The sequence below is a fragment of the Bos indicus genome, chromosome 1 (assembly GCF_029378745.1).
Source record: "Bos indicus isolate NIAB-ARS_2022 breed Sahiwal x Tharparkar chromosome 1, NIAB-ARS_B.indTharparkar_mat_pri_1.0, whole genome shotgun sequence".
NCBI lineage: Eukaryota > Metazoa > Chordata > Mammalia > Artiodactyla > Bovidae > Bos > Bos indicus.
In genome coordinates this window covers 54588816-54615757 of record NC_091760.1, presented here as the reverse complement: position 1 = coordinate 54615757, position 26942 = coordinate 54588816, and the positions used below count along the sequence as shown (strand labels likewise).

Genomic DNA, 26942 nt, shown 5'->3' with positions numbered 1-26942 from the left:
ATGCAGTAATAAGAAGCAATACAGCGAGGCTGTGTACCCTTTCCCAGTGGTGGCATTTTGCAAAACTATAGTGTAACATCATAACAAGGATATCAACATTAATATAATGAACAAACTTTGATGCAAATTCACCAGTTCATCAGCACAAGGACGCTTGTTTTTGCTTTTTATAAACACACACCTCCTTTCCTTTTTCCCCACTTGACTTTCTTTAAAAATGTATTTATTTTTTTATTTTTGACTGTGCTGGGATTTCATTGCTGCGTGCGGGCTTTCTCCAGTGTGTCGAGCGGGGGCTGCTCTCTAGTTGCAGTGCATGGTCTTCTCATGTGGTAGCTTCTCTTGTTGCAGAGCACTGCCTCCAGGTCATGGGGTCTTCAGTAGTTGCAGAACCTGGGCTCAGTAATTGTGGCTCCTAGGCTCTAAAGCATAGGCTCAGTAACTGTGGTGTGAGGGTTTAGTTGCTCCATGGCATCCTGGATCTTCCTGGACCAGGTATCGAACCTATGTCTCCTGCATTTGTAGGCAGATTCTTTACTTCTGAGCCACCAGGGAAGCTCCCCCCTTGACTTTTAACATTGTTAGTATTTTCCTTTGTCTTACAGACATTTTTTAATTTTTGAGGTCAAATCTGTTAATACTAATACTTTCTTTTCTCTGCTTCTTTTGCATTCTGAACTCAGAAAGTCCGTCCTTAGCCAAATATGTTTTCTTATCATCATTTCTTTTAATATTTGTAATTTATTTCCATATAGCCTTTTAATCCATCTGGGATTTATTTTTGAAGTTTATATGCATGGGGAAGGATAGATTAATTTCGTGCTTTCCTAAAGGATATAGAATTTAAAAAATAATCCAGCCTTTTTTACTTATTTGAAGTGTATTGTTAATATAAACTAGATTACAACCATTCATGGATTTATTTCTGGACAGTCTGTCCCTTTTCACTGATAGAATTTTTTATTCCTGCTCCATTAGAATTTCTTAATTGCTGTAGCCCTTATAATGCATTTTGTTATTTGGTAAGACTACCCCTAAACTTCTAAAAAATTGCCTACACTTGTAGATGTTCTTTTTTATATGAATATTTAAAACAAGCTTTTCAAGTTTTATTACAAAAAAATTCTTGGGTTTTTTTACTGGTAGTCTATTGAATTCATGGATTAATTGGGGGAGAACTAGCATATTTATGTTTTGGTCCTTATTCCCGTCTACTTTTATATAGTTGAGTTTTATAACAGCATAGTATATCATACTAATTAAGAACAGAGCTTTGGTAGTTAGACTGAGTTCAATTTATAGTTCTACCTGCTGTGTTTTTATGGGGAAGGTAGTTAACCTCACAGAGCCTCAATGTAGTCATTTGTAAATGGTAATGATAGTAATGGTATTATATCACAGGGTTGTAGTGAAAATTAAATGATATATGATGTAAAAAGTGCTTAAATTCTTCTTTGGCACATTGTACATACCCAGTAATTGTTAGCTATTATTATTTCTTCACTTAGTTCTGGTATATTTCTTGTTAAGTTTATTCTTGGGCATTTTCTGACTCTTCTTAGCATTCAGATAAGACTTATTTTTTTCTTCATTGCTTTTTCAAATTATTTATTTGTTAGTTTACTGATGGCAAAGCATTGACTTTTTGCCTGTTGACTTTATATCTCACCATTTACTGAACTATTTTATTCTAATAGTTTTCAGTTAAATTTTATATGTAGTTTTTATCTTTAAACAATGATGGTTTTATGTCTTTATTTCTGTTATTGTTCATTTGCTAAGTCGTATCTCTTTGAGACCCCATGAACTGCAGAATTCCAGGCTTCCCTGACCTTCACTATCTCCCTGAGTTTGTTCAAACTCATGTCCGTTGAGTTAGTGATGCCTTCCAACCATCTACTTATTATTTCTTTATTTCTTGTTTTAACTAATTAGCTAGTTAAATAGAAGTGGTAGTAGCAGACATGCTTTTTTGTCTTGTTTTTATCTTAATAGAGTTTTTTTACATTTGACTATTAGATGTGATGATTATTCTAGTTATTATTCCTTTGAATCAATGCCTTTTCAGTTTCAGGAAGGCAATAACTGAGTTCCTTTTATTTTTTACATCAGAAAGTGGATATTAAATTTTAGTCAGTGCTTTCTGATATCTGTTGAAGTGATTTAGGTTTGTTTTTCTCCTTTAATCTGTTAAAGCAATGTATTAATATATTAGAGTTTATAATGTTGAACCATCCTTGCTTTGTTCAAATAAACCCAACTAGTTTATGATGTATTATTCACTGTGTTAATTTTGCTAGTATTTTATTTAATGTTTCTTTGTCTCTATGTTTACATATGAGACTGGCTATAATTATGCTTTTATTATCCTTATCTTACTATTGGTGTATAGTCTATAGTAGAATGAGCTGGAAAGTTTTTCACCTCTTTTGTTAGTTTAAAAGAGTTTATATAAAGTGAATCCGTCATTTACCTATAGGTTGGATAGAAGTTCCCTGAAAATTTTGTGGTCCTATTACTACTTTTTTTTACTTTTCAGTTGGGTTATAACTGTTAATCTATTCAAAATTTAAAATTCTTAGGGCAAATTTATCATTTATAATTTCTTATTAAAAATACTCGTTTTGTTTAGATTTTCAAATTTGTTGATATGGAGTTTTATGTAAAATATTCTTTTTTTTTTTAATTGAAATACAACTGCTTTACAGTGTTGTATTAGTTTCTGCTGTACAACAATGTGAATCAGTTATGGAATGAAAGTTGCTCAGTTGAGTCCGACTCTTTGCAACCTCAGGGACTATACCAGTCCACGGAATTCTCCAGGCCAGAATACTGAAGTGGGTAGCCTTTCTTTTCTCCAGGGATTTTTCCCAACCCAGGGATTGAACTCAGGTCTCCTGCGTTGCAGATGGATTCGTTACCAGCAGAGCCACAAGGGAAGCAGCTATATGTATATGTGTATCTTCTCCCTCTTGAGCCTTCCTCCCACCCCCCCAACCCCCCACCAATCTCACCCCGCTAAATCATCCCAGAGCACCAAGTTGAGCTTCCTGTGCTATACAGCAGCTTCTCACATACGGTAGTGTATATACGTCAGTGTTACTCTCTCAATTCGTCCCACCCGCTCCTTCCCGCCCTGTGTTCATAAGTCTGTCTCATCATCTGTGTCTCTATTCTTGCCTCACAAATAGGTTCACCAATACCATTTTTCTAGATTCCATATATATGCGTAATTATATGATATTTGTTTTTCTCTTTCTGACTGACTTTACTCTGTATGACAGACTCTAGGTTCTGCCACCTCACTAGAACTAATTCAAATTTGTTCCTTTTCATGGCTGAGTAATATTGCATTGTATAGAAGTGTAACACATCTTCTTAATCCGTTCATTTGTTGCTTGGCATTTAGGTTGTTTCCATGTCCTGGCTATTGTAAATAGTGCTGCAGTGAACGTGGGGGTGTATGTGTCTTTGTGAATTACGTTTTCAAATTGTTCAGGCTTAATCGCTTTTGTAGCATTTTTCCCTTTTTGTAGGGGCTAGGATTGTATGACCATTTCCTCTGGTCTGTTGTGCATGTGATTTCCTTGTACCCATGTTGCTTTCAGTTACTTATCATCTTCTTAACATATTCAACCCTTATGATAAAATGGAAGAAAGCATGGACTCTTGTCACAGATTCATGATGAAAAAAGGCATGTCATGGAATTGACTGCCATCAAAAGGGCCTTTCGTACCCCTGGAATCCATCACAGTTCCAGATCTCAGGCAACTAGAGGAACCCATCTGACAAAGCAATTCTGAAAGCAATGATATAATACAGGGTCACAGAGTTGAAATTTTGTACCAAGTAATGTTTTGAAATTAGGTGCCATATTGTCAGTGTATTTCTAAATTGACAGTCATTGGACAGCATTCTGTAATGTCTCTGGTTTATGTCTTAACTGAGCTGCCTGGGAACACATCAAAAGTTACAGCTTCAAATTGTTATAATGTGCTTCTTACTGTACTATGGTTATGGTAGAAGCACTTTCATTACTTTGCGAAGCTTATAACTTGCCTTTTAAATTATCTCTTTGAGTTGACATTTATCTTAGGTATAATCTACCTTAAGGTTAAATTTGGTTATCCCCTTTATAGTTCAGAACTTAAACTAGTTAAAAATCTTTTTGCACTTCTGTATATTCAAGATAATTTAGGCTTTGTTAGTTTCAACTTCAAAAAAATCTTCATAGATTTTTTAGGGACTTTGGCAGTAAATTTAGAAAAGTGTCTTGGTTATTATAACATACAATGTTTTCATGAGTAGAAATATGGCACCTCTGAGATATTCCAGAAGGGATCTAATTTAGTCCAGTACCTGGATTTAAGAGTCATTTTCTGAACTGTGGAAGGATACCCACTCCAATATTCTTGCCTGGAGAACCCCATGGACAGTATGAAGAGGTAAAAAGATATGATGCTGAAAGATGAGCCCCCCCCCCAGGATGGGAGGTATCCAGTATACTACTGGAGAAGAGTGGAGGGTGATTATTAATCCTCTAGTAAGAATGAAGCAGCTGGGCCAAAGCAGAAATGATGCTCAGTTGTGGACATGTCTGGTGGTGAAAGTAAAGTCCGATGCTGTAAGGAACAATATTGCATAGGAACCTGGAATGTTGGTTCCATGAATCCAGGTAAATTGGAAGTGGCCAAGCAGGAGATGGCAAGATTGAACATTGGCATATTAGGAATCAGTGAATCAAAATGGATGGGAACAGGTGAATTTAATTCAGATGACCATTATGTCTACTGCTGTGGGCAAGAATCCCTTAGAAGAAATGGAGTAGCCCTCATAGTCAACAAAAGAGTCTGAAATGCAGTACTTGGGTGCAGCCTCAAAAACGATAGAATGATCTCAGTCCATTTCCAAAGCAAACCATTTAACATCGTAGTAATCCAAGTCCAGGCCCCAATCACTGATGCCTAAGAAGCTGAACGGTGCTGTGAAGACCAGAAGACCTTCTAGAACTAAGACCAGAAAATGCTGTCCTTTTCATCAAAGAGGGTTGGAATACAAAAGTTAGAGGTCAAGGGATATATGGAGTAAAAGACAAGTTTAGGCCCTGGAGTACAAAATGAAGCAAGGCAAAGGCTAACCGAGTTTTGGCAAGAGAACATGCTGGTTGTAGCAAACACCCTTTTCCAACAACCCAAAGAATTGATACTTTTGAATTGTGGTGTTGAAGACTCTGGAGAGTCTCTTGGACTGCAAGGAGATCAGGTCAAACCAGTTAATCCTAAAGGCAATCAATCCTGAATATTCACTGGAAGGACTGATGCTGAAGCTGAAGCTCCAATACTTTGGCCACCAGATGCAAAGAGCTGACTCATTGAAAAAGATCCTGATGCTGGAAAAGATTGAAGGAAAAAGGAGAAGGGGACAGCTGAGGGTGAAATGGGTAGATAACATCACCAACTCAATGGACATGAATTTGAGCAAACTCTGGGAGATAGTGGAGGACAGAGGAAACTGGTGTGCTGCAATCTGTATGACTGCAAAATGTCAGATCCAACTTAGCAACTGAAAAACAACAGAGACTCCTCTGTTGTTTATTCTAAATTAAACCAAGGAAGTCCTGAAAATTTTTCACTTATTTGGCAAATACTTATTGATGAGGATGATAGCCTCATAGAGGGTACAGCCTGATGGGGATACAGTTGGTAAACAGGCAGTGACAAGACTAAGTGTTATGCATGCACGCTCAGTAACTTCAGTCGTGTCTGACTCTTTCTGACCCTATGGACTGCAGCCCGCCAGACTCCTCTGTCCATGGAGTTCTCCCACTCCAGTGGGTTGCCATGCCCTCCTCCCAGGGGATCTTCTCCACCCAAGGATTGGACCCAGGTCTCCTGCATTGCAGGCGGATTCTTTACTGCTGAGTCACTGGGAAGCTCAGGTGCGATGAAAAGGAGGCACAGAAAGAGGGAAGCACTGGAAGAGAGTGATTCACCCAACCTTGGGGAATGAGGGAAGGCTTTGACAGCAAATGAGATCTCCTGAAGCGTGAAGAGGAGGTAACTGAAAATGGCCAACGAATTGAATGTGCCAAGGCTTGAGGATTATAAAGCTTGATCCCATATCTGGAGAAGTCGGTAGTCCTGAATGGCTAGACTGAAGCTGGCAGGAGATCAGACTGGAAAATTAAGTGGTGTCAGGGTCATGAAGGACCTTAAGAATCATATAAAAGCATTTGAAAATGACATTGATTGGCCTATTTCATATACAGATTTCCTACTTAGCCGCCTTTTTCCATCACTGAAACATCATAATAGCATAAGTATTATTGCCATTCTGTTAGTCACAAGTAAATGAGATGTTAATATTAAAAGGTTTGTTTACAAGATTGACCCTTGGCTGGCTTCTGGGAACTTAGCTGGTAAACAGCCCCCCATCACTGATACAGAACTTTCTCTTAACAGATAAAGGTGGCTCACTGTGTGCAGACTGTGTAAACAACCTGATTTATGCTGAGGATCTACATTATTTCTGGGACTCCGGAATTTTAATACATGCTAGGCAGAGGGTGCTTATATGACCAGCCCCAGGGAAAAAACAAAGTCAGAAACAACAAAGACAAAAAAACCTTGAGCACTTACTCCCTTAACGGGCTTCCCTAGGCAGAAGCATCACACACATGTTGCTACATATTCATAGCTGCGGAAGAGTATTGTCTGTGTGACCCTTCATGAGGGGCACAGAACGTGAGAAAGCCAGGCAAAGATCCTTCCAGACACCGTTATCTTTTCTGTAAGAGTTCCTGTATATCCTTATACATCTCCATGATAAATCTTAGCCTTGAGTAGTTATATGCTAAGTCCCATGAGACTTTCTAGTGCATTCCCCTCCTCACAAAGGAAGGGCTTGAGGATCCCTTACACACGTGCTGTGAATGTTCATTGAATATGTATTGAATGAGTAGAAAATGACCTATTAAGAGGTAGAAGGATTTGTGTCCTTATTTTATATTTGTGTGATGTTTTTTTAATCAAAACTTGTATAACTCAGTTTGATCTCTTACCTTATTTCTCAAATTCTCAAACTTGGCTCTGAATTACTTTTGACTTTTACCTTCAAATGACAGAGAAGTGTTAGCTTTGAGGAAAGTTAAAAGAACGCTTCTAGCTGTAAGGGCAATTTCAAATTAGGAGATCCAGAAAGAATTTGAATAATGGGAGAAGTACTCAGAATTTTTATAGTGTCCTAGGGTGACTTTTTTTTTTCTTTACAGGTGAGGTGTTAACTTGCTTGTACAGCTTCTAATATACTAATAATCAACTTCATTATTGCAGTGCTATATCTTCATGCACACAGCCTTTCTTGTCACATTAAAGCTACACTCATATTTGCCATTTAAAGACCACTGCGATTAACCTTGGGTTTCCCTGGTGGTTCAGAGGGTAAAGAATCTGCCTGCAGTGCAGGAGACCCACATTCGATCCCTGGGTCAGGAAGATCCCCTGGAGAAGGAAATGGCAATCCACTCCAGTATTCTTGCCTGGAGAATACCATGGTCAGAGGAGCCTGGGGGGCTACAGTCCATGTGGTTGCAAAGAGTCAGACACAACTTAGTGACTAAACAATAGCCATACTAGATACTTTTATATAATTAATATTGGGAAATTCTACTGAAGGCTTACTTTAAAAGAATTTATTTTTAAACAATTAATGGATTTATAATGAGCTTCAGATCCCACCTGGAGGAACTTACAACCAACCAGGAAATCCTTAGACTGCAAGCCTATGGGCTTTGTCATCATTTTTATAAATTCCTTAGAGTTCTGTTCTTTCTCACTGAGTAACTGCCAACATTGTGACCCATTAAGCAGCAACACCTCCACCCAGACAGGCTTTATATTTCTTTTCCATCAGCTTGCCTCCCTCTGGACTGAGGTGGGATTGTAAAAACGATAGGTTTACTACTCCCTGCTTTCTGTTTGTGCCTTATAGCCTTCATAGCAGTCTTTTCTTGGGCCTAGTAGATGGAGAGTGCTACTTCTTCAGCATGGCTTGGCCTTTTTTAATCTTTATTTCTTGTCTATTTGGAGAGGATTTACAATTTGTAAATATACTTTAATATTGAAGGTCCCTGGAGTTGTTGGTGTTTGGCAACACAAAGACTTCTCAACACCATGAGGTTTTACAAGAGCAGTTTTCCTCGTAGGCTGTTTACTTTGTTCCGCTTCAATTTCATTGCCTTTCCATCCTTTACTTTTCTCTTTTTATTTTTCAATTCCATTGTTGGATTCCTCCCTTCAACTGGCCATTAATATTTATTTTAATCCTTATGTTAATACTTATTTCAGTTATAGAATGAAGTTTTATGTTTCTTGTTCATAATTTTCAAAGTAAATTAAACATTTTATTGTATTTCTCTCCACACAGTAACTTCATGGAAATGCATTTCATTCATGTGGACCTAGATTCTTTTTGTTATGCTTAAGCAAGGGAATTATTTTGTTTATTTGATGTGATTTTGTCCTTCTGGGCTGATAGTTTTAATGAAAAGTATCTTTTCTATTGCTGATATAAGTCTGGGGGTGTGTGTGTGTGTCAGTTGCTCAGTCGTGTCTGACTGCGACCCCATGAACTGTAGTCCACCAGGCTCCTCTGTCCAAGGAATTCTCCAGGCAGGAGAACTGGAGTAGGTTGCCATTTCCTTCTCCACTGATGTAAGTCTGCTGCTGCTGCTGAGTCGCTTCAGTTGTGTCCAAATCTGTGCGACCCCATAGACAGCAGCCCACCAGGCTCCCCCATCCCTGGGATTCTCCAGGCAAGAACACTGGAGTGGGTTGCCATTTCCTTCTCCAATGCATGAAAGTGAAAAGTGAAAGTGAAGTCGCTCAGTCGTGTCTGACTTTTTGCGACCCCATGGACTTTAGCCTGCTAGGCTTCTCTGTCCTTAGGTATTCTCTAGGCAAGAATGCTGCAGTGGGTTGGCATGTCCTCCTCCAGGGGCTCACCCCAACCCAGGTCTCCTGCATTGTGGGAAGTTCTAATCTAAGTGTAGGTTATTCAGGTAAGCCCTTGTATTTAGGGGTCTGTGAGTGTTATAAGATTTGCTGGTATTTGTCATGTGATTAGGTTTAGGAAAAAACTTTCTGGAGTTGCTAGTAGTAATCATTATGACTTGGTAGTCTTAATTTTTTCTTCTCACATAATGTCATTATTATATTCAATTATTTTCTTTTCTAGTTTTCCAGAGAGATGGTCATTCAGAGCCTATACATCTGTTCTATATTTTGATCCTTGGATGAGAATATTTATTCAGGCCAAAAGAGTTAGAACAAAATACCTCTGCTATTGCCTCTACAGACCCAGGTAATTCACCTTCGTTCAATTGTGTTCATAGAGTTTTCATTTGTAAAATATCCCCCGACCCCAATTGTTAATTTGATTGGAAGAGTTTTACAATGGCAAATAAAATTTGAACTGCATTCTGGAAGGTTTGCTGAAGAGTAATCATATGAAACAAATATTTGGCCATAAACACAGTATGGTGTAGTGAACACTGTCACTCAGATTGTCCGCCTCAAGTAGGAATTTGTTATTTACTGCACTGAATCCTAGGTGCTTTGATTGTGATAGGTGCTATTAAAGAAAATCCAGTTCTCTTACATTTTCTTTTTATACAATGTATTTGAACTATTAAATCATATACATATATGTATATGTATATTTTATATATAGAAAGAATATATGTATAAATGTGTATCTAATTGATTTATATTTTAGCATAAGCTTTTTAAAATATTTATATATATATTTGCATATTGTATAACTTACCTTGTACAACTATGTGTGTGATCAAGACAGTCTTTTCTTAGTGTGTGATATGTGGGTGGTCATTCATTTCTTTACTAAACATTTATCAAAACCTTCTGTGAGTTTGAGATTGTGCTAGAAAGATAAGATTAGCTCTAGCTTTCAGTTTACTATCTACTGAGGAACATTTAATGCTTGTACACTGTGTGTGTGTATATATATATATACCCTTTGATATGCATTATTTTAGTTGACTTTTGCAGTGACACTGTGGGTTATGTTTTATCATTATTTAGAAATAAATAAACGTCAGAACTGGATAAGAACTCAAATTTTCTTACTCTGAATTCTTTATCAATTCAAATTCCATGCTCCTTCCCCAACAGCACACTAATTCTATATAATAGATCCACATTTGTTATGATGTCTTATTTTCTGGAAAAGTAGTTGCTGTCCTGAGGCCTTGCAATCACTCATGTCAATACTGATATTAAAAATTGTGGATCTCTGAATTGAATGAGCTGACCACACACCAATGGATTCCTCAAAAGCTTTACTTTTGATTTCTGATTATACTGCAGGTCATATTTTGAAAAATGAAGTATACGAAGCCTGAGACTTACTCTATAAATCTATTCGTTCCCTAAATCATATCAAAGTGATACTTCTTTTCATCAGCCTCATTGTTCTGGAAAGTACCAAGAGTCTCCTGGATCAATCAATATAGCTGATCTTTTCAAATTAAATTATTTATCTCTTAGGGAGTTTGGGTACAAAATGGTTTAAGCCAATGGAAAATGTGGGTTTGTCTCTATTTTCTGGGGGAATTTTATTAAATTGAATTTTGTCTACCTAAATTACTTAAAATCAAGTGATGGCTGTTTCCCATCCTAGTGTATTTTTTAAATGAACATTTCAATGTACTATTTTTAGATATATCTTACCAGGAATAGATATAATATAAATATTTATTTTATTCCTTAAAAGATACTTAAGGAGGCTTGAACCTTTGCCATGTGTTACACAGGGCTCTGATAAACTGTTAAATCTGGTGTTTGGTATCTACAGTAAGGACAGATTTAATTTTCCATGGCTTTATCCCTTAGGCTTAACTTTCTCTCCATTTGCCTTATTTACTTGCATATTATTTTCCTCACAGGTTCTCTAGTGGCAAAAGTTTTATGTAAGAATATGTGAAGTTCTATCCTTGTTATCTCACCACTTGTGGGGTCACCCTTACTTTATTTCTTCCCTGAAAGGCACTCTATCTCTAATGGCAGTATCAGAACAAATTAAAAGCTGGGAATGACCCTATGTGACCAGAATAGAAATGTTTAAAATATATTGTTTAAATACTCTGTCCACTTGACCACCCAAGCTCCAGTATACTTCTAGAAATGAACACTGGATATTATTTGTAAGAATACATACCTATACATCAGTCATTTCTCTGTGCTTTTATTGCAAACACAAAAAAGAACATTGGATTTTAGCTGTATGAATTGACTTATAATTACTGGAGCTTCTTTACCCCAATGTCTCTGACAAGTTAGAAAAGGGACTGAGGGGAATTTTTAATCCCTTAATCATATTCTGTTCAGTATGTTTATCAATAATTTAGATAAAAAGCAATTTTGAGTTTATAATTGACCCTTAACTAGGAGGAATATCTTATATCAGGCACAATATGAATTGAAGTACAAACGATAAATGTAGTATAAATACTTACAGTCCTGAATTTAGATTTTTAAAATCTATTTGTGTTAATATATTAATACTAGACTGGATACTCATTTACATGAAAAAACTAGGTATTTTCATTGACCACAAGCCTGATACAAGCTGATAGGATGATGGGGTTGCTGAAGATGTTTATGGAACTTAGTGGACAGAACAAGATGTTAATAAACTGTGTCCTGCTGACACCATGTCTGGAGGGTCATGTTCAGACAAGGATGCTTTAGAAGGGAAGGGGACTTCCTGGCTCACAGTAAGGTAACTATCCGGTAGGGGCTAACTAATGGAATTGAGCATCATGTTGTGAATGAGAGAAGAGTAAGTGAAAACTTGAAAGGCTGCCATGTGATGGTTGGAATTCTAGACGGCAGAACTTGAATGGCTGTATAGCACTAGAAGACTAGCTCAGCATGAGAGTGTTGTGCTGTTTTTTTGCAGAGACACACAGATTACCTTTTCCCATTGATATTTAAGATAAGGGTACTCAGAGAAGTCACAGAGCAGGGCACCATACAGCATGCTCGCTGTCACTTTTGTCTCAGTGTTTTCTCCGTGGCTGGGGTGTTCTGAGAACTGAAGCAACAGCCCAGTGTTGCTCAGGTTATACCTGAGCTCTATTGAGCTGACTTGGCCATGTATATTTAGTATTTGCTTCATGAAGGGTGGATTTTCCACCATCAAATTCAAAGCTTCCTTATTGGACAGAGTCTAGGGACAAGACAAGAGTTTGGGAAGGTTTGATCCCTCACATAGCTTCCTTTGATTGAACCAGTCCCTGGTCCAGTTAGCAGGTTTGATGTCCAGAATACTAAATCCAGTATGTCCAGGATGGGAAGTTTAGTTTCTCCAGACACATGACATAAAGTGTAATATACCAACTCAGAGTTGTGAGTGTGCCATGAAATTAATGAAGCAGTTAAAGGCACTCTCAGTCAAGATGAGGACAAATTTGTCCCTAAAAGAGCCTAGATTGTAGAAAGAATTATTGTTTAGGTAAGAGTTTCAGCTAGGTGATTTCTTTACATCTTTCAATGTAAAGATTTTAGAAGTCTTGGGATCTTAAATATTGTTTATCTATATAATACAGACAGGCTAATACATGGCTGTATTATTTGATCTTCAGCAACAGACATTACTGGTTTCCTTTGGCTTTGGATTCTTTAGGTTTAGTAGAGAAATAACTCTGATTTATGCAGGCGTTAAATCTCTGCACATTAGGACTAAGGACGGACACTTTTGAAAGCTCCTTAAGGGAGATAGAGCCAAAGTATCTGTTTGAAGATCTCCATTCCTCATTATCACTGCTTTGCTGTGGATTCATAGCACTGAAAGGAGCCCAAATGGTATAGAGTTGGAGTCCCCCATTTTCATAGGAGCAGCATGATCCTTTTAAAGATATTCAGGGACATTGAGTTTATGGTCTGCTGTTGAATATCCTGCAACGCTGTGCTTCTGGGACAGTCTTCATTTTTTAGGGATATTACCCAACTGCTCACCTCCCACCCACTGGGACAGACTAATAATGTTTTAAATGTGTCTCTTTTGTAAATTGTGCATCTTATGTATTCCTTCATGAGTTTGTATTATCTTAAATCATTTAATCTTTCAATATCTGAAAGTAGTTGAAAGCAAAATGTGGATCAGTGACACTTTGAGTTTTGATTTTGCCTTTTACTAGTTGTGGACCTTCAGCAATTGCTTAAACCTGACACTTCTCCACTGTGTATTGAAAATTCCCCTCTCCCTCAGGGTGGTTGAAAGGATTAAAATAAAAATATGTTTATTTTAAACATAATGCTCAGCATAGTTCCCACACATTTGTGAATAGAGATTCATGGAATGAGGGGTTTTGGGTGACTACTTTAGACAGAAAATTAGGGAAGTTACTTTTTAAAATAAAGAACTTTTGAGCAGACAGCTGAACAAACTGAGAAAGTGAATGTATCTAACGCTGTATAAGCAAATCACCTGCAGATTGAGTGACTTAATAATAAAGCAGCCATCTGTTATTGCTCATTGTCTGTGGGTCAGTAATTTGATGGTGGTTTTGTAGGGTAGCTTTGTTTTGGGATCTCCCATGAAGTTGACAAGAGATTTTGGGCAGGGCTGCTTTGGAGCTTGATGGGTAGCACACTTCCATCTGGCTGACTCCCACGGCTGGCTGGCACTTTGGTTCCTCTTTATCTCGACCACTACACAGGACTGCCTGAGTATTTGTACAGGGATTGGTTTTCACTGGAGTGTGCAATTCAAGAGAACAGAGTAGAAACTGCAGTCGTTTCAATGCTAGGCTCGAGAGTCATATACCATCACTTCTTCCATATTTTGGTCACACAGATTGAATGTGGGAGGGGACTACACAAAGGCATGAACACCAGGAAGTAAGAACCATTAGAGGACATCTTGGAGGTTGGATTCCACTATGAATTGTATAAGAATTTTATGGGATGATGTTTCCAGGAAGAGAAGAACAGCTCGTAGAAGCAGCGGGGAAAGGATAGTAGAGCTAGAGCATGGTGATTGAAAAGAGGCGAGGAAGATGATGACAGGTTCTGCAGGGCTTGACCAAAATGGTAATAAGAGGAATTTGTATTGAAAATGTAAAGTCTTTTGAGAAGAGTGACATTACTTAATTTATTATTTTACAGGATTACTGTGGCTGCTTAGTGGAAAATTGATTTTATGGGGCAAGAAGGGAGGAAGGGAAATTAGTAGAATACCATTACTGTATTCTAGGTGAGAAATTACAGTGGCTTGAGCTGAGGTGGTAATGGTAGTAGTAATGAAACATGTTTAGATTACATGTGTTTAGATTATCTTTAGATTGTAAAGATAAGAGTCCACAGACCTCCTGACAGATTGGATGTGACATGAAGACAAGGAGCCATGAAAGCCTTCTAATGATATGGGAGGTGCGTGTGTGGGGGTCAAGGAGAATGGTGATGAGGTTCTTTCCACTTGTACTGGACATACTAAGTTTGAAAAGTCTATCTGACACCCAGGTCTCGCTGTCAACATCATACAAGCCAGAAAATTCTTGATCATGCCTCATTAGATGTTTTGATAAATAATGTAGGACTATAACTATTTTATAGTGTGACTAATCAGGCAAACTTGTACTTAAAAAGAAAATAACTATGATTGTGAGTACTATAATGTTGTGATTCATAACTGTGGGCTGATTTTTTTCTGCATAATTAGAAGTTTAGAACTTAAAAAAAAAAAAAGAACTTTAATTTTCTTGTTGTCTGTTTTTTCAACTTAAAATTTAAAAAATACTTTGTTTTATATTAGCCAACATGTTTTGGACCAATTTTGTAAGTATGAGCATTAAAAACCAATGAAAATTTAAATTTTGCAGGTGATCCTGATTAAAACAAAGTGCTGTATTATGCTACAGTCTATAGTTTTGCCACATAAAGTCTTAAAAATTACTCAATATTTTTTCATTTTTTGATTTCTCTTTAGGGGTTTATTTCTCTCTAGGAGATGTGGTTCCATTTTGCTCCTAAAATAGTAAAATTTATTAATTAAAACTCAAACAGGGGCTTCCCTGGGGTAAGAATTTGCCTGTCAGTGCAGGGTCACGTGTTCGATTCCTGATCAGGGGAGATCACACAGGCCGCAAGGCAACTAGGCCCATGTGTCACACTACTGAGCCCACATGCCACTTGCCGCACCTAGAGAAAGCCCGTGCATAGCAACAAAGACCCGCCACAGCAAAAAATTTAAATTAAAAAAAAAAAACAAAACCCTTAAACAGTACAGAGTTCGATACTGGAGAAGATCAAATAACTAAAAGCTCCCTTTACCACTTGTCATTCACTCTGTGCTCTAGCAATCTGTAATCTCCCCAAAGGAGAATCTCTGCCTGGAGTTTAATAAATACCCTCCCAGATTGTCTTCTGCATATTTACATACACATAAACCACACACACAATTTTTAAACATAAAATTATATGTAACTTTTTTTTTAATTTACAAAAGTTCTCTTGGAAATCTTTCTTTGGCACTGTTAGATGCACGGTATAGTACTCTGTGGTTTAACTACTTATTGATACATAGTTAGGTTTTATGGTTTTCACTGTGTGTGTTTGTTAGTTGCTCAGTTGTGTCTGACTCTTTGTGACCCCATGGACTGTAGCCTGTCAGGCTCCTCTGTGCCTGGGATTCTCCAGGCAAGAATACCAGAGTGGATTGCCATTCTCTTCTCCAGGGAATCTTCCCGACCCGTGGATCAAACCTGGATCTCATGCACTGCACGCAGGTTCTTTACCATATAAGCCACCAGACAGTAAAACACCATTTTCCTTGTTACAGTGCTAAACTGGATATGCTTGGGCATTATTTGACATGTGCATATTTATGCTCAAATATGATTATTTCTGTAGAATGGATTACAGAAGTAAATTATGAGTCAGAAGATAGATACACTGTTTTTTTTTTTTAAACTTTACAAAATTGTATTAGTTTTGCCAAATATCAAAATGAGTCCGCCACAGGTATACATGTGTTCCCTATCCTGAACTCTCCTCCCTCCTCCCTCCCCATACCATCCCTCTGGGTCGTCCCAGTGCACTAGCCCCAAGCATCCAGTATCATGCATTGAACCTGGACTGGCAACTCGTTTCATACATGATATTTTACATGTTTCAATGCCATTCTCCCAAATCTCCCCGCCCTCTCCCTCTCCCACAGAGTCCATAAGACTGTTCTATACATCAGTGTCTCTTTTGCTGTCTCATATACAGGGTTATTGTTACCATCTTTCTAAATTCCATATATATGCATTAGTATACTGTATTGGTGTTTTTCTTTCTGGCTTACTTCACTCTGTATAATAGGCTCCAGTTTCATCCACCTCATTAGAACTGCTTCAAATGTATTCTTTCTAATGGCTGAGTAATACTCCATTGTGTATATGTACCACGGCTTTCTTATCCATTCATCTGCTGATGGACATCTAGGTTGCTTCCATGTCCTGGCTATTATAAACAGTGCTGTGGTGAACACTGGGGTACACGTGTCTCTTTCCCTTCTGGTTTCCTCAGTGTGTTTGCCCAGCAGTGGAATTGCTGGATCATAAGGCAGTTCTATTTCCAGTTTTTTAAGGAATCTCCACACTGTTCTCCATAGTGGCTGTACTAGTTTGCATTCCCACCAACAGTGTAAGAGGGTTCCCTTTTCTCCACACCCTCTCCAGCATTTATTACTTATAGACTTTTGGATCGCAGCCATTCTGACTGGCGTGAAGTGGTACCTCATAGTGGTTTTGATTTGCATTTCTCTGATAATGAGTGATGTTGAGCATCTTTTCATGTGTTTGTTAGCCATCTGTATGTCTTCTTTGGAGAAATGTCTATTTAGTTCTTTGGCCCATTTTTTGATTGGGTCATTTATTTTTCTGGAGTTGAGCTATAAGAGTTGCTTGTATATTTTTGAGATTAGTTGTTTGTCAGTTGCTTCATTTGCTATTATTTTCTCCCATTCTGAAGGCTGTCTTTTCACCTTGCTGATAGTTTGCTTTGATGTGCAGAAGCTTTTAAGGTTAATTAGGTCCCATTTGTTTATTTTTGTTTTTATTTCCAATATTCTGGGAGGTGGGTCATAGAGGATCCTGCTATGATGTATGTCAGAGAGTGTTTTGCCTATGTTCTCCTCTAGGAGTTTTATAGTTTCTGGTCTTACGTTTAGATCTTTAATCCATTTTGAGTTTATTTTTGTGTATGGTGTTAGAAAGTGCTCTAGTTTCATTGTTTTACAAGTGGTTGACCAGTTTTCCCAGCACCACTTGTTAAAGAGATTGTCTTTAATCCATGGTATATTCTTGCCTCCTTTGTCAAAGATAAGGTGTCCATATGTGCATGGATTTATCTCTGGGCTTTCTATTTTGTTCCATTGATCTATATTTCTGTCTTTGTGCCAGTACCATACTGTCTTTATGACTGTGGCTTTGTAGTAGAGCCTAAAGTCAGGCAGGATGATTTCTCCAGTTCCATTCTTCTTTCTCAAGATAGCTTTGGCTATTCGAGGTTTTTTGTATTTCCATACAAATTGTGAAATTATTTGTTCTAGCTCTGTGAAGAATACCGTTGGCAGCTTGATAGGGATTGCATTGAATCTATAAATTGCTTTGGGTAGTATACTCATTTTCACTATATTGATTCTTCCAATCCATGAACATGGTATATTTCTCCATCTATTAGTGTCCTCTTTGATTTCTTTCACCAGTGTTTTATAGTTTTCTATATATAGGTCTTTAGTTTCTTTAGGTAGATATATTCCTAAGTATTTTATTCTTTTCATTGCAATGGTGAATGGAATTGTTTCCTTAATTTCTCTTTCTGTTTTCTCATTATTAGTGTATAGGAATGCAAGGGATTTCTGTGTGTTGATTTTATATCCTGCAACTTTACTATATTCATTGATTAGTTCTAGTAATTTTCTGGTGAGTCTTTAGGGTTTTTTAGGTAGAGGATCATGTCATCTGCAAACAGTGAGAGTTTTACTTCTTCTTTTCCAATTTGGATTCCTTTTATTTCTTTTTCTGCTCTGATTGCTGTGGCCAAAACTTCCAAAACTGTGTTGAATAGTAATGGTGAAAGTGGGCACCCTTGTCTTGTTCCTGACTTTAGAGGAAATGCTTTCAGTTTTTAACCATTGTCCCTCAATACTTTTCACTGACCTTATGTTTTTAAGCTCTATTAGAAAGAAAATATTCAATAAATTGATTTATATAAAAAGTGGACATAAGCAAAACAATTGAATGCAATTTCATTGATGGAAGAAAGTAGGGATGTAGAAGGTGAAATGTGTGAGAAAGAGTGGAAACCTAAAATGAGGCAGAATTAGGCAAGGAGAGAAGGCAGAAACAAAGTGAAAACAGAGACCACAACATCCAGTGTGGGCAGAGGTCAAGTATATTCAGAGTTTGGGAGATGGTGTTGAAACCAATCTAACCACTGAGAAACTAGAAGCCCAGTTCTAGAAGGGACACCATTCCCTTGCAGGGAATGTTGCAAGGCTGAGGAGTAGAACTGGATGGATTCTCTTCTTTTTCCTCCAGTATTACTCTGATTCTCAGAAGCATGATTCTCAGAAGCATTTTTATCTTCAAGAGACCACGAGTAGAAAAAAATAATGTGTGAGGCTGATGGGGGCTTCTGATTATGGATGGGGATTTGAACAAAGATGCATTCTTTTATGAAAACAGGCAGATTTACTACACTAGATTTACAAAATCACATATATTTCGTAGCTTTCTTTAACTGCTGTGAGCAGTGTGTGTGTGTTTGTGTGTGTGTGTGTGTGTTGGTCACTCAGTCATGTCTGACTCTTTGTGACCCCATGCATTGCAGCCTACCAGGCTCCTCTGTCCATGGAATAATAAAATTCAAACCATCATCTGAGATGTACACATTATCTGAGACCAGGTTATCTCAATGACCCACTCCATGAAGAGAGAGCATTTTTTTGTTTTTATTGTTTAAAATTAAGCACTAATGCACAGTTGGCACCTTTTATGCCACCTATGTTTTCTTGTCTGTAAACATGTAGTCTCTAAAAATGCTTGAGTAGTGTAATTCACATCATCTTTGAAGGATTACCTCATTGTTCAGTTTCTCCTTAATTTCATTTTGACTTTTTAAATAAAGATTTGATTTAAGTGATTCAAATAAAAATAATTGTGTGATTAATATGTGATTTTGTTTTAAAAGCAAATGATAATTCCAGTGTATAGTGGTCAATGATTTCTTACTTTAAAACTTAGGTTTTGTTGTTCCCTAAATGTAACAGAGACTGATTTGAAATATACCTTGGTTATGATTTAAATGAACCATGTTTATTGTAAAAGAAAATCAAGGGAACAAATTGAGAATTGCTTTATCTTAGATTTTTATGAGTGTTCCTTTCTTGTACTGACTGTGTAAATCTTCTTGGAAAATGAACATTGAAGTCAGAGGTAAAGATACATAATTATTATAACTTGAATTATTCATTAAACCATTGCAGTAGATGAATTTAGGATGTCATTTAGTGAGGTTTTTTGTTTTTATTAATTTTTTTAGCATTAAGCCTTTTTGTAGGTAATTAGGCACACTTCCACAAGTTTTTCAGATTTTTAAAAGATCACTACTCATTTTATTTCATATTCCCAATGTATATTATCTCTAAGTGAGTGAAGTCGCTCAGTCGTGTCTGACTCTTTGCGACCCTGTGGACTGTAGCCCACCAGGCTCCTCCGTCCATGGGATTCTCCAGGCAAGAATACTGGAATGGGTTGCCATTTCCTTCTCCATATTATCTCTAAAATACATACTAATATTTCCTCTATACCATATATCTAATAGACACAACTTATAAGGTATTTATTAGGTAAAACACATTCTACTAAGTCAATTTACTATGAAGCAGCATTATTCTAAGTTCTTTAGCTATGCTGATATCTTTAATTCTCTTAGCAGTCTTGTGAGACAGACATCACTGTTTTTATCTCAATTTACAGATAAGGAAATGGAATCACAGAAAATGAAGTCATTTGCCCAGTCTTTTGTAATTTGTACTCCTAGTAAGGGACAAACAAAGGCTTTTAACCCAGATAGAAGGGGCTCCAAGTAGCCCAAATCTTGATTAATCATGATGGTGTTCTGTCCAGAGTATATCTGTACAGCTTCTGTTGAGATAATGGAAGAGTTTTAAAACAAACAGACTCCAGCTAACAGCCATGTAAATTATGTGTGACCTGTTTGTATTGTGAAGAATTTGCACTACTGCTTACACTGTTTAAAAACCAGAGCATAGAAAAGCAATTCTAGATCAAGCTGTGATTCAAAAATCATCGATATTAGCCTAGATTCTAAGGATTGGTCAACTTTTTCTATAAAGGGCCTGAGAGTAGGTATCTGGACATATCCAGATACCTAATTTTTTCCTTTTTTTTAAATCCTTTAAAACGGAAAAAAAAAATTCTTAGATCTTAGGCTATAATAGAAACAAGCTGCTGGCTTAATTTGGCCCATGAGCAATATTTTGCCTATCCCTGGCATAGACTCATTGGGCGTATATATATTAATAAATTTAGACTCTCTCCTCTGCATGAACAAATTTCTCTTTTACATGTCTAAAATGTTTTGGCTTCAAAAGATGTTCTAGAATTCTCCCTCTACCTCTCACTGCCTATCTAAAACTTGCCTTATCAGAGAATGGTAAGCTTCCAAGTCTACATGGATATGAGAGGCAAAAGTTATAGAATGAAGTATACAGAGCTTTGAGTATTCTCAGACCAAATATTGATCTGGAGTTTTTCTCTCTATGATGATTTAAACCAGCATTTAAAATCCTTATTCCAGGAATCCTCTATTATAGAAAAACATAGCTTCAACTGCTTTCAGAGAAACTCTGATTCTGCAGAGCCTTTCTCATCTCTATTTTGCTCACTTTGAGTGAGGAAAAGATATATATACATTTCTTTCTCTGTGATTGTTCTGGAGTATCTTTGCTTTCAGTAAAACCCTGAACCTTGAAAACAGGCTTCTTGAGCAATAAATTAGAAAAATGTGTTAGTAATTTAAAATGATACATTAATGTGTGTTTTTGAGCATTTCAGTTAGAGATAATTGTTTACAGAGAGGGAGAAACAGTTTACCCAGTATCAATGATGGTCTGGGTAAGAAGGATGGGTATATTAACCAGAAACTTTGATAATGAAGCAGTTCAATAGAAAATTTTCTTTTTAAGAAAAGTATCACATTTTACATGTTTAAGTGAATATTTGTGTGGGCAGAGATTTTCCTGTCTCTCTCCTGAAGTTTCCCTACAGAAACAAAATTGCTCAGTATTACAAAGCAAGGAATTTTTCTTAGTTATAAACTTTGCTGATTTAACAGCTGAATGTAACTTACTTGATGAATTTTTCTGAATAATAATGTATCTCTGGAGTATATAGTCTTCTTAGGGAATATTTTTGCATTGTGAACTTTAAAATGATAATCTGACTTGATTATGTTCTTTCCTATTTTGTTTCAGAAAGTATCTGTATGTCACATCTTCTTTTAAAGGAGCATTTAAATGTGAAGTTAAAAAGGCAGAAGAAGCAGTAAAGAGAGGTATGTAATTACTTGTGGCCTGTATCATTATTGTTATATGGCCTACATCATTATTGTCTGTTTAATCAGCAAACATTCATTGAGCAATTATTCTGAGACATAGGCTGTACTGTGTGGATCACAACAAACTAGAAAATTCTTAAAGAGATGGTAAAGCCAGACCACCTGACCGGCCTCCTGAGAAATCTGTATGCAGGTCAGGAAGCAACAGTTAGAACTGGACATGGAACAACAGACTGGTTCCAAATCCAGAAAGGAATATGTCAAGGCTGTATATTGTCACCCTGCTTATTTAACTTATATGCAGAGTAAATCATGAGAAACGCTGGACTGGAAGAAGCACAAGCTGGAATCAAGATTGCCGGGAGAAAGATCAAAAACCTCAGATATGCAGATGATACCACCCTTATGGCAGACAGCTAAGAAGAGCTAAAGAGCCTCTTGATGAAAGTGAAAGAGGAGAGTGAAAAAGTTGGCTTAAAGCTCAACATTCAGAAAACAAAGATCATGGCATCTGGTCCCATCACTTCATGGCAAATAGATGGGGAAACAGTGGAAACAGTTCAGTTCAGTCACTCTGTCATGTCCGACTCTTTTTGACCCCATGAACCACAGCACCCCAGGCCTCCCTGTCCATCACTAACTCCAGGAGTCCACCCAAACCCATGTCCATCAAGTCGGTGATGCCATCCAACAATCTCATCCTCTGTCGTCCCCTTCTCCTCCTGCCTTCAATCTTTCCCAGCATCAGGGTCTTTTCAAATGAGTCAGCTCTTGGCATCAGGTGGCCAAAGTACTGGAGTTTCAGCTTCAACATCAGTCCTTCCAATGAACACCCAGGACTGATCTCCTTTAGAATGGACTGATTGGATCTCCTTGCAGTCCAAGGGACTCTCAAGAATCTTCCCCAGCACCACAGTTCAAAAGCATCAATTCTTCGGTGCTCAGCTTTCTTTATAGTCAATCTCTCACATCCATACATGACCACTGGAAAAACAGTGGCTGACTTTATTTTGGGGGGCTCCAAAATCACTGCAGGTAGTGACTGCAGCCTTGAAATTAAAAGACACTTGCTCCTTGGAAAAAAAGTTATGACCAACCTAGACAGCATATTAAAAAACAGAGACTTGACTTTGCCAACAAAGGTATGTCTGGTCAAAGCTATGGTTTTTCTGGTAGTCATGTATGAATGTGAGAGTTGGACTGTAAAGAAAGCTGAGCCCTGAAAAATTGATGCTTTTGAACTGTGGTGTTGGAGAAGACTCTTGAGAGTCTACTGGACTGCAAAGAGATCTAACCAGTCCATCCTAAAGGAAATCAGTCCTGAATATTCACTGGAGGGACTGATGCTAAAGCTAAAACTCCAGTACTTTGGCCACCTGATGTGAAGAACTGATTCATTGGAAAAGACCTTGATGCTAGGAAAGATTAAAGGTGGGAGGAGAAGGGGACGACAGAGGATGAGATGATTGGATGGCATCATGGACTCAATGGAGATGAGTTTGAGTAAATTCCAGGAATTGGTGATGAACAGGGAGGCCTAGCATGCTGCAGTCCATAGGATGGCAAAGAGTCAGATATAACTGAGCAACTGAACTGAACTGAACGCTGCTCTCACCATTGCAGGAATAACCACAATTAGTCAAATGTAATTCCTCCCTCTCAGGAACTTTATAACACATTTCCCATCTTTGGTTTTGTCTAAATATGATGTTATTTATTATTACAAAAATAATTAAATTCTAAGGACACACTTGAAACTAGATTGATGTGCATCAGAAAACCCCAGGGACTTCCCTGATGGTCCAGTGGTTAAGTCTCCGTGTTGCCACTGCAGGGGACTTGGGTTCGATCCCTGGTCAGGGAACTAGATCCCACATGCCACAACTGAGTTCACATGTCGTAGCTAAAGATCCCATGTGCCACAACCACCCAGCACAGCCAAATTAAAAAAAAAAAAAAGAAACCCCCATTGTTCTGTTGCAGAGTTAGATAATTTTAGAGACTGATGTTACATCTACTTTAAGACAGAATGCTATACACTTTGTCCTCCCACAAAAGGACAAAGTCATCCTTCCCCAGTGATCCAAGAGTGAGGAGTAGCTCTGAATCCATATTTCATGGATTTTAGAGAGTTTCAGTCAACCAAACATTCAGTCATGACTTTTGAATTTGTATGTATATGTATAGGTGGCTCAGACATAGACAGCCTACCCGCAATGCAGGAGATGGTGGCAGGAGCTGTAGGTTTGATTTCTAGATCAGGAAGAGGAAATGGTAACCCACTCTAGTATTCGGGAAATCTCATGAACAGAGAGAGCCTGGTGGGCTCCAGTCCGTGGGGTTGCAAAGAGTCTGACATGGGTTGGCAACTAAATGACAACAAGTGTATGCTCTGTAAGTTGTCATGCCTTAGAGGAAACACTATATAGCTACCTAACCTTGGAATGTGTGAGAACTGTAGAAGGAATATAGAATTTTCTGAAATTATTATCTGTAAGCCATTCTTATTGGTCATGTATGTATTATGTATATGTAATATTCATTTAAAGATGTTTGAAATAATTTCGTTTTATTAAATTATCTTGCTTCTGTTTCTAGCTGAACTCATCCTGAAAGAAGCACAAATCAAAGTAAACCACTCTGACAGAACTCCTCTGTCTTCCTCTGCCAAGGTATGACATATAGTCTTCTTAAAGGGCAAACAGGGCCATTTGCTTTTTCCTGTACATAGTTGTCTCTTATCACTTACTTCCTAAACCTTTAAACAAGCTGAGGAGATTAAGTTCATTTTAACACAAGGTAGACAGATGAGAGCAGAGAAAGGGGAGGAGACTCAGCAAGTTGGGGAAAGGCTGAGATTGAGAGCAAAGATGAACTAAATGTGGGGTGAATTGGAAACAGTGGGGAAGGACATCACAACTCATTTCTTTAAAATGAAGGAAAAAGTATAAAGAAAGGGAGAAAATAATGAAAAGCTAAAAGAAAAAACTAGCCTATCAAGTCTCCCTGAAAATATCTCTTCAAATTATAGCTCCCTATGGACCTAAATGAATGGGGAGAGCAAAGAGAACACTAATAAGCAATCCTTCTTTCTACTGCCAGGAGTTATATACTATAATTATGAATATTAATAACAGTGCTTCCAGCTTGCAAAACTCTTTTCTTATGAGTTATTCCACACAGTTCATAAACATTCTCTGTAATCCTTGCAATATGCCCATGAGTAAGATAGGTTGTAAAGAACTGTTATTATTAATTACAATACATAGCAACTAAGAGAAAAAGAATGTTGCTGCAGGACATGTAAGTTTGCTAACTTTTACCAAAAATACGGTACCAGACTTTCTACTGTGGTGCATATTTATCATTTGGCATATTTCTTTGCTTGCATGGGGTAAGGAGGTGTTTGGAGAAAAAAATGCTTTACTTCACCCTTCCTTCTTCCTCTTCTACAGTCTCAGTGTAGGAATTCTTTCTGTAATTTGCTCTTAAACTTTCAAGGACCAAGGCTGTGTGTGAGGAAGAGCTCTCATATCTAACTATCATGAATACAGGATGAAGTCAGAGAGTAGCACATGGTAATTCCCCAAAGTGCTCCATGGTTTTCCCAAAACTCTTTTACCTATTTCTTTTCACTTTTTTTAAGGTAAATGTAGACCTATCTTATTTTTTTTTTAAACTTTACATAATTGTATTAGTTTTGCCAAATATCAAAATGAATCTGCCACAGACCTATCTTATTGTTACAGATTTTTTAAAGAAAAGTTTAAGCTTTATTTTGTCTCTTAAAAAAAATCAATTTCCTTAGCTTCATGTATTTGCATGACAAGAGAAACAGACGCTTTCTAATGGGTCAGGACCTCCCTTTCTTCCTGCCTGAGCCCATTACCTCTCACCACCTCTCTGCTCTGTGCTCTTAAGTCCATTGACAGAAAAGGTAGGGACGTCTTTGAGCAACTTGCTTTGTTGCTCTGATGTGCACTGACTTCTTTAACTCAGAGAAGAGAGCTAAGCAGAATGACCTCAGCTTTTGACCTCTTAAATTCCTCTAGGCAGTTGAGTGGTTGAATTTGAAGTGCAATACTTACCAAGCATTTACCATTTTCTTTTACAAGTCAGTGAAAACAGGTTCACTCCGTGGTCTACCCATCAAATGAGATGCCCATCTTTCATATCAGGTGGATGGAGCATGTTAAAAGTTTGTTCTTATTTGTGAAATAGTGATGATGCATTATTTCTTTTCTGCCTGACTGGAGGGAAGATACTAGAGATAGAGTTAGGAATGAGCTGATATATCAAGTTAGAAGAAAAGAAAGACAGGCAGGCACTGGTATGGAGGCACTCTGAAAGGGAGAAAATCCAGGGATGGGATATTCTATAAGGGGAAAGTTTGGGGAGTATTAGTGAGGACTGTATGGAACCTGATAGAGAGGAGACATTTTCTTTTGGCCTTTGATAAAATTTTGTAGTCACAATTTCTGTTTTTTCCTGAAAAAAGCCTTAGTGATAGATCACATGATGAAGCATTGTCCATTCTCACAGACAAAGGCCAGGTACACGGAATGACTTTCCCCAGGTTTTCACACTGTTTGTGTGAAAGCCATTGTGACTTTAAAGGGAGCAGTGGCTCTTTCTCTAAAGACAGAGAGGACATTGGAATATGCGCAAAAAGAGAACTGTGGGCTTGGATTTGGTTTGTCTTCTTAGCTGTTGGAACTTCATATCTATCAAGTATTTATTGAGTACTTACTGTGGTAGAATTGCATTAGGCAGTGTGACCTGTCACTGTTACCCTTGTGAAACCTCTGGATAATAGGATAATAAATATCAACTCAGCTCTCATTAATTTAATGGCATTATGTTCTCTCCTAACCAAATGTACTTTTCTAGGATGTATTACAGAAAGCTCTGGAAGATGTTAAAGCAAAGCAGAAGGTTCTTCAAGAGAAGCAGAGGTAAGACAGGAGATTTTCTGTTTGTTGGAACCCCCTGAAACTCTGATTTCACTGTCGACAGATTTGGTCATTATTATGACAGTTTCTCTTCCTTAGCCTGTGACATTTTATGCTATTCATCATTTTATGATGAAGAAGTGAACTGCTCAGGGGGTCAGCTGGCAGCTTCACTTTCTCTATGTCTTCTGCTATTTGAACTCTGAATGGTTAGTCCCAGTTTCTTCCATCTTCCAGTACTGCTTTCAATTTAAGATGGATGATATTTCAGGTAAAAGTATCACTTATATACAATTAAAATAAAAATAGCAAGCCTGTATTACAAAACCATTGTTTACA

At 37.5% G+C, this 26942-nt stretch overlaps 1 protein-coding gene across 1 annotated transcript in view; it reads left to right on the top strand.

Annotated features, from left to right (window-relative positions):
- MORC1 (MORC family CW-type zinc finger 1) overlaps positions 1 to 26942 on the top strand; it is a 165231-nt gene that overhangs the window by 38071 nt on the left and 100218 nt on the right. The window contains 4 exon segments of the mRNA XM_070787520.1: positions 9236 to 9361; positions 21569 to 21648; positions 24250 to 24323; positions 26542 to 26606. Coding sequence (XP_070643621.1) covers positions 9236 to 9361; positions 21569 to 21648; positions 24250 to 24323; positions 26542 to 26606 — 345 coding nt within the window.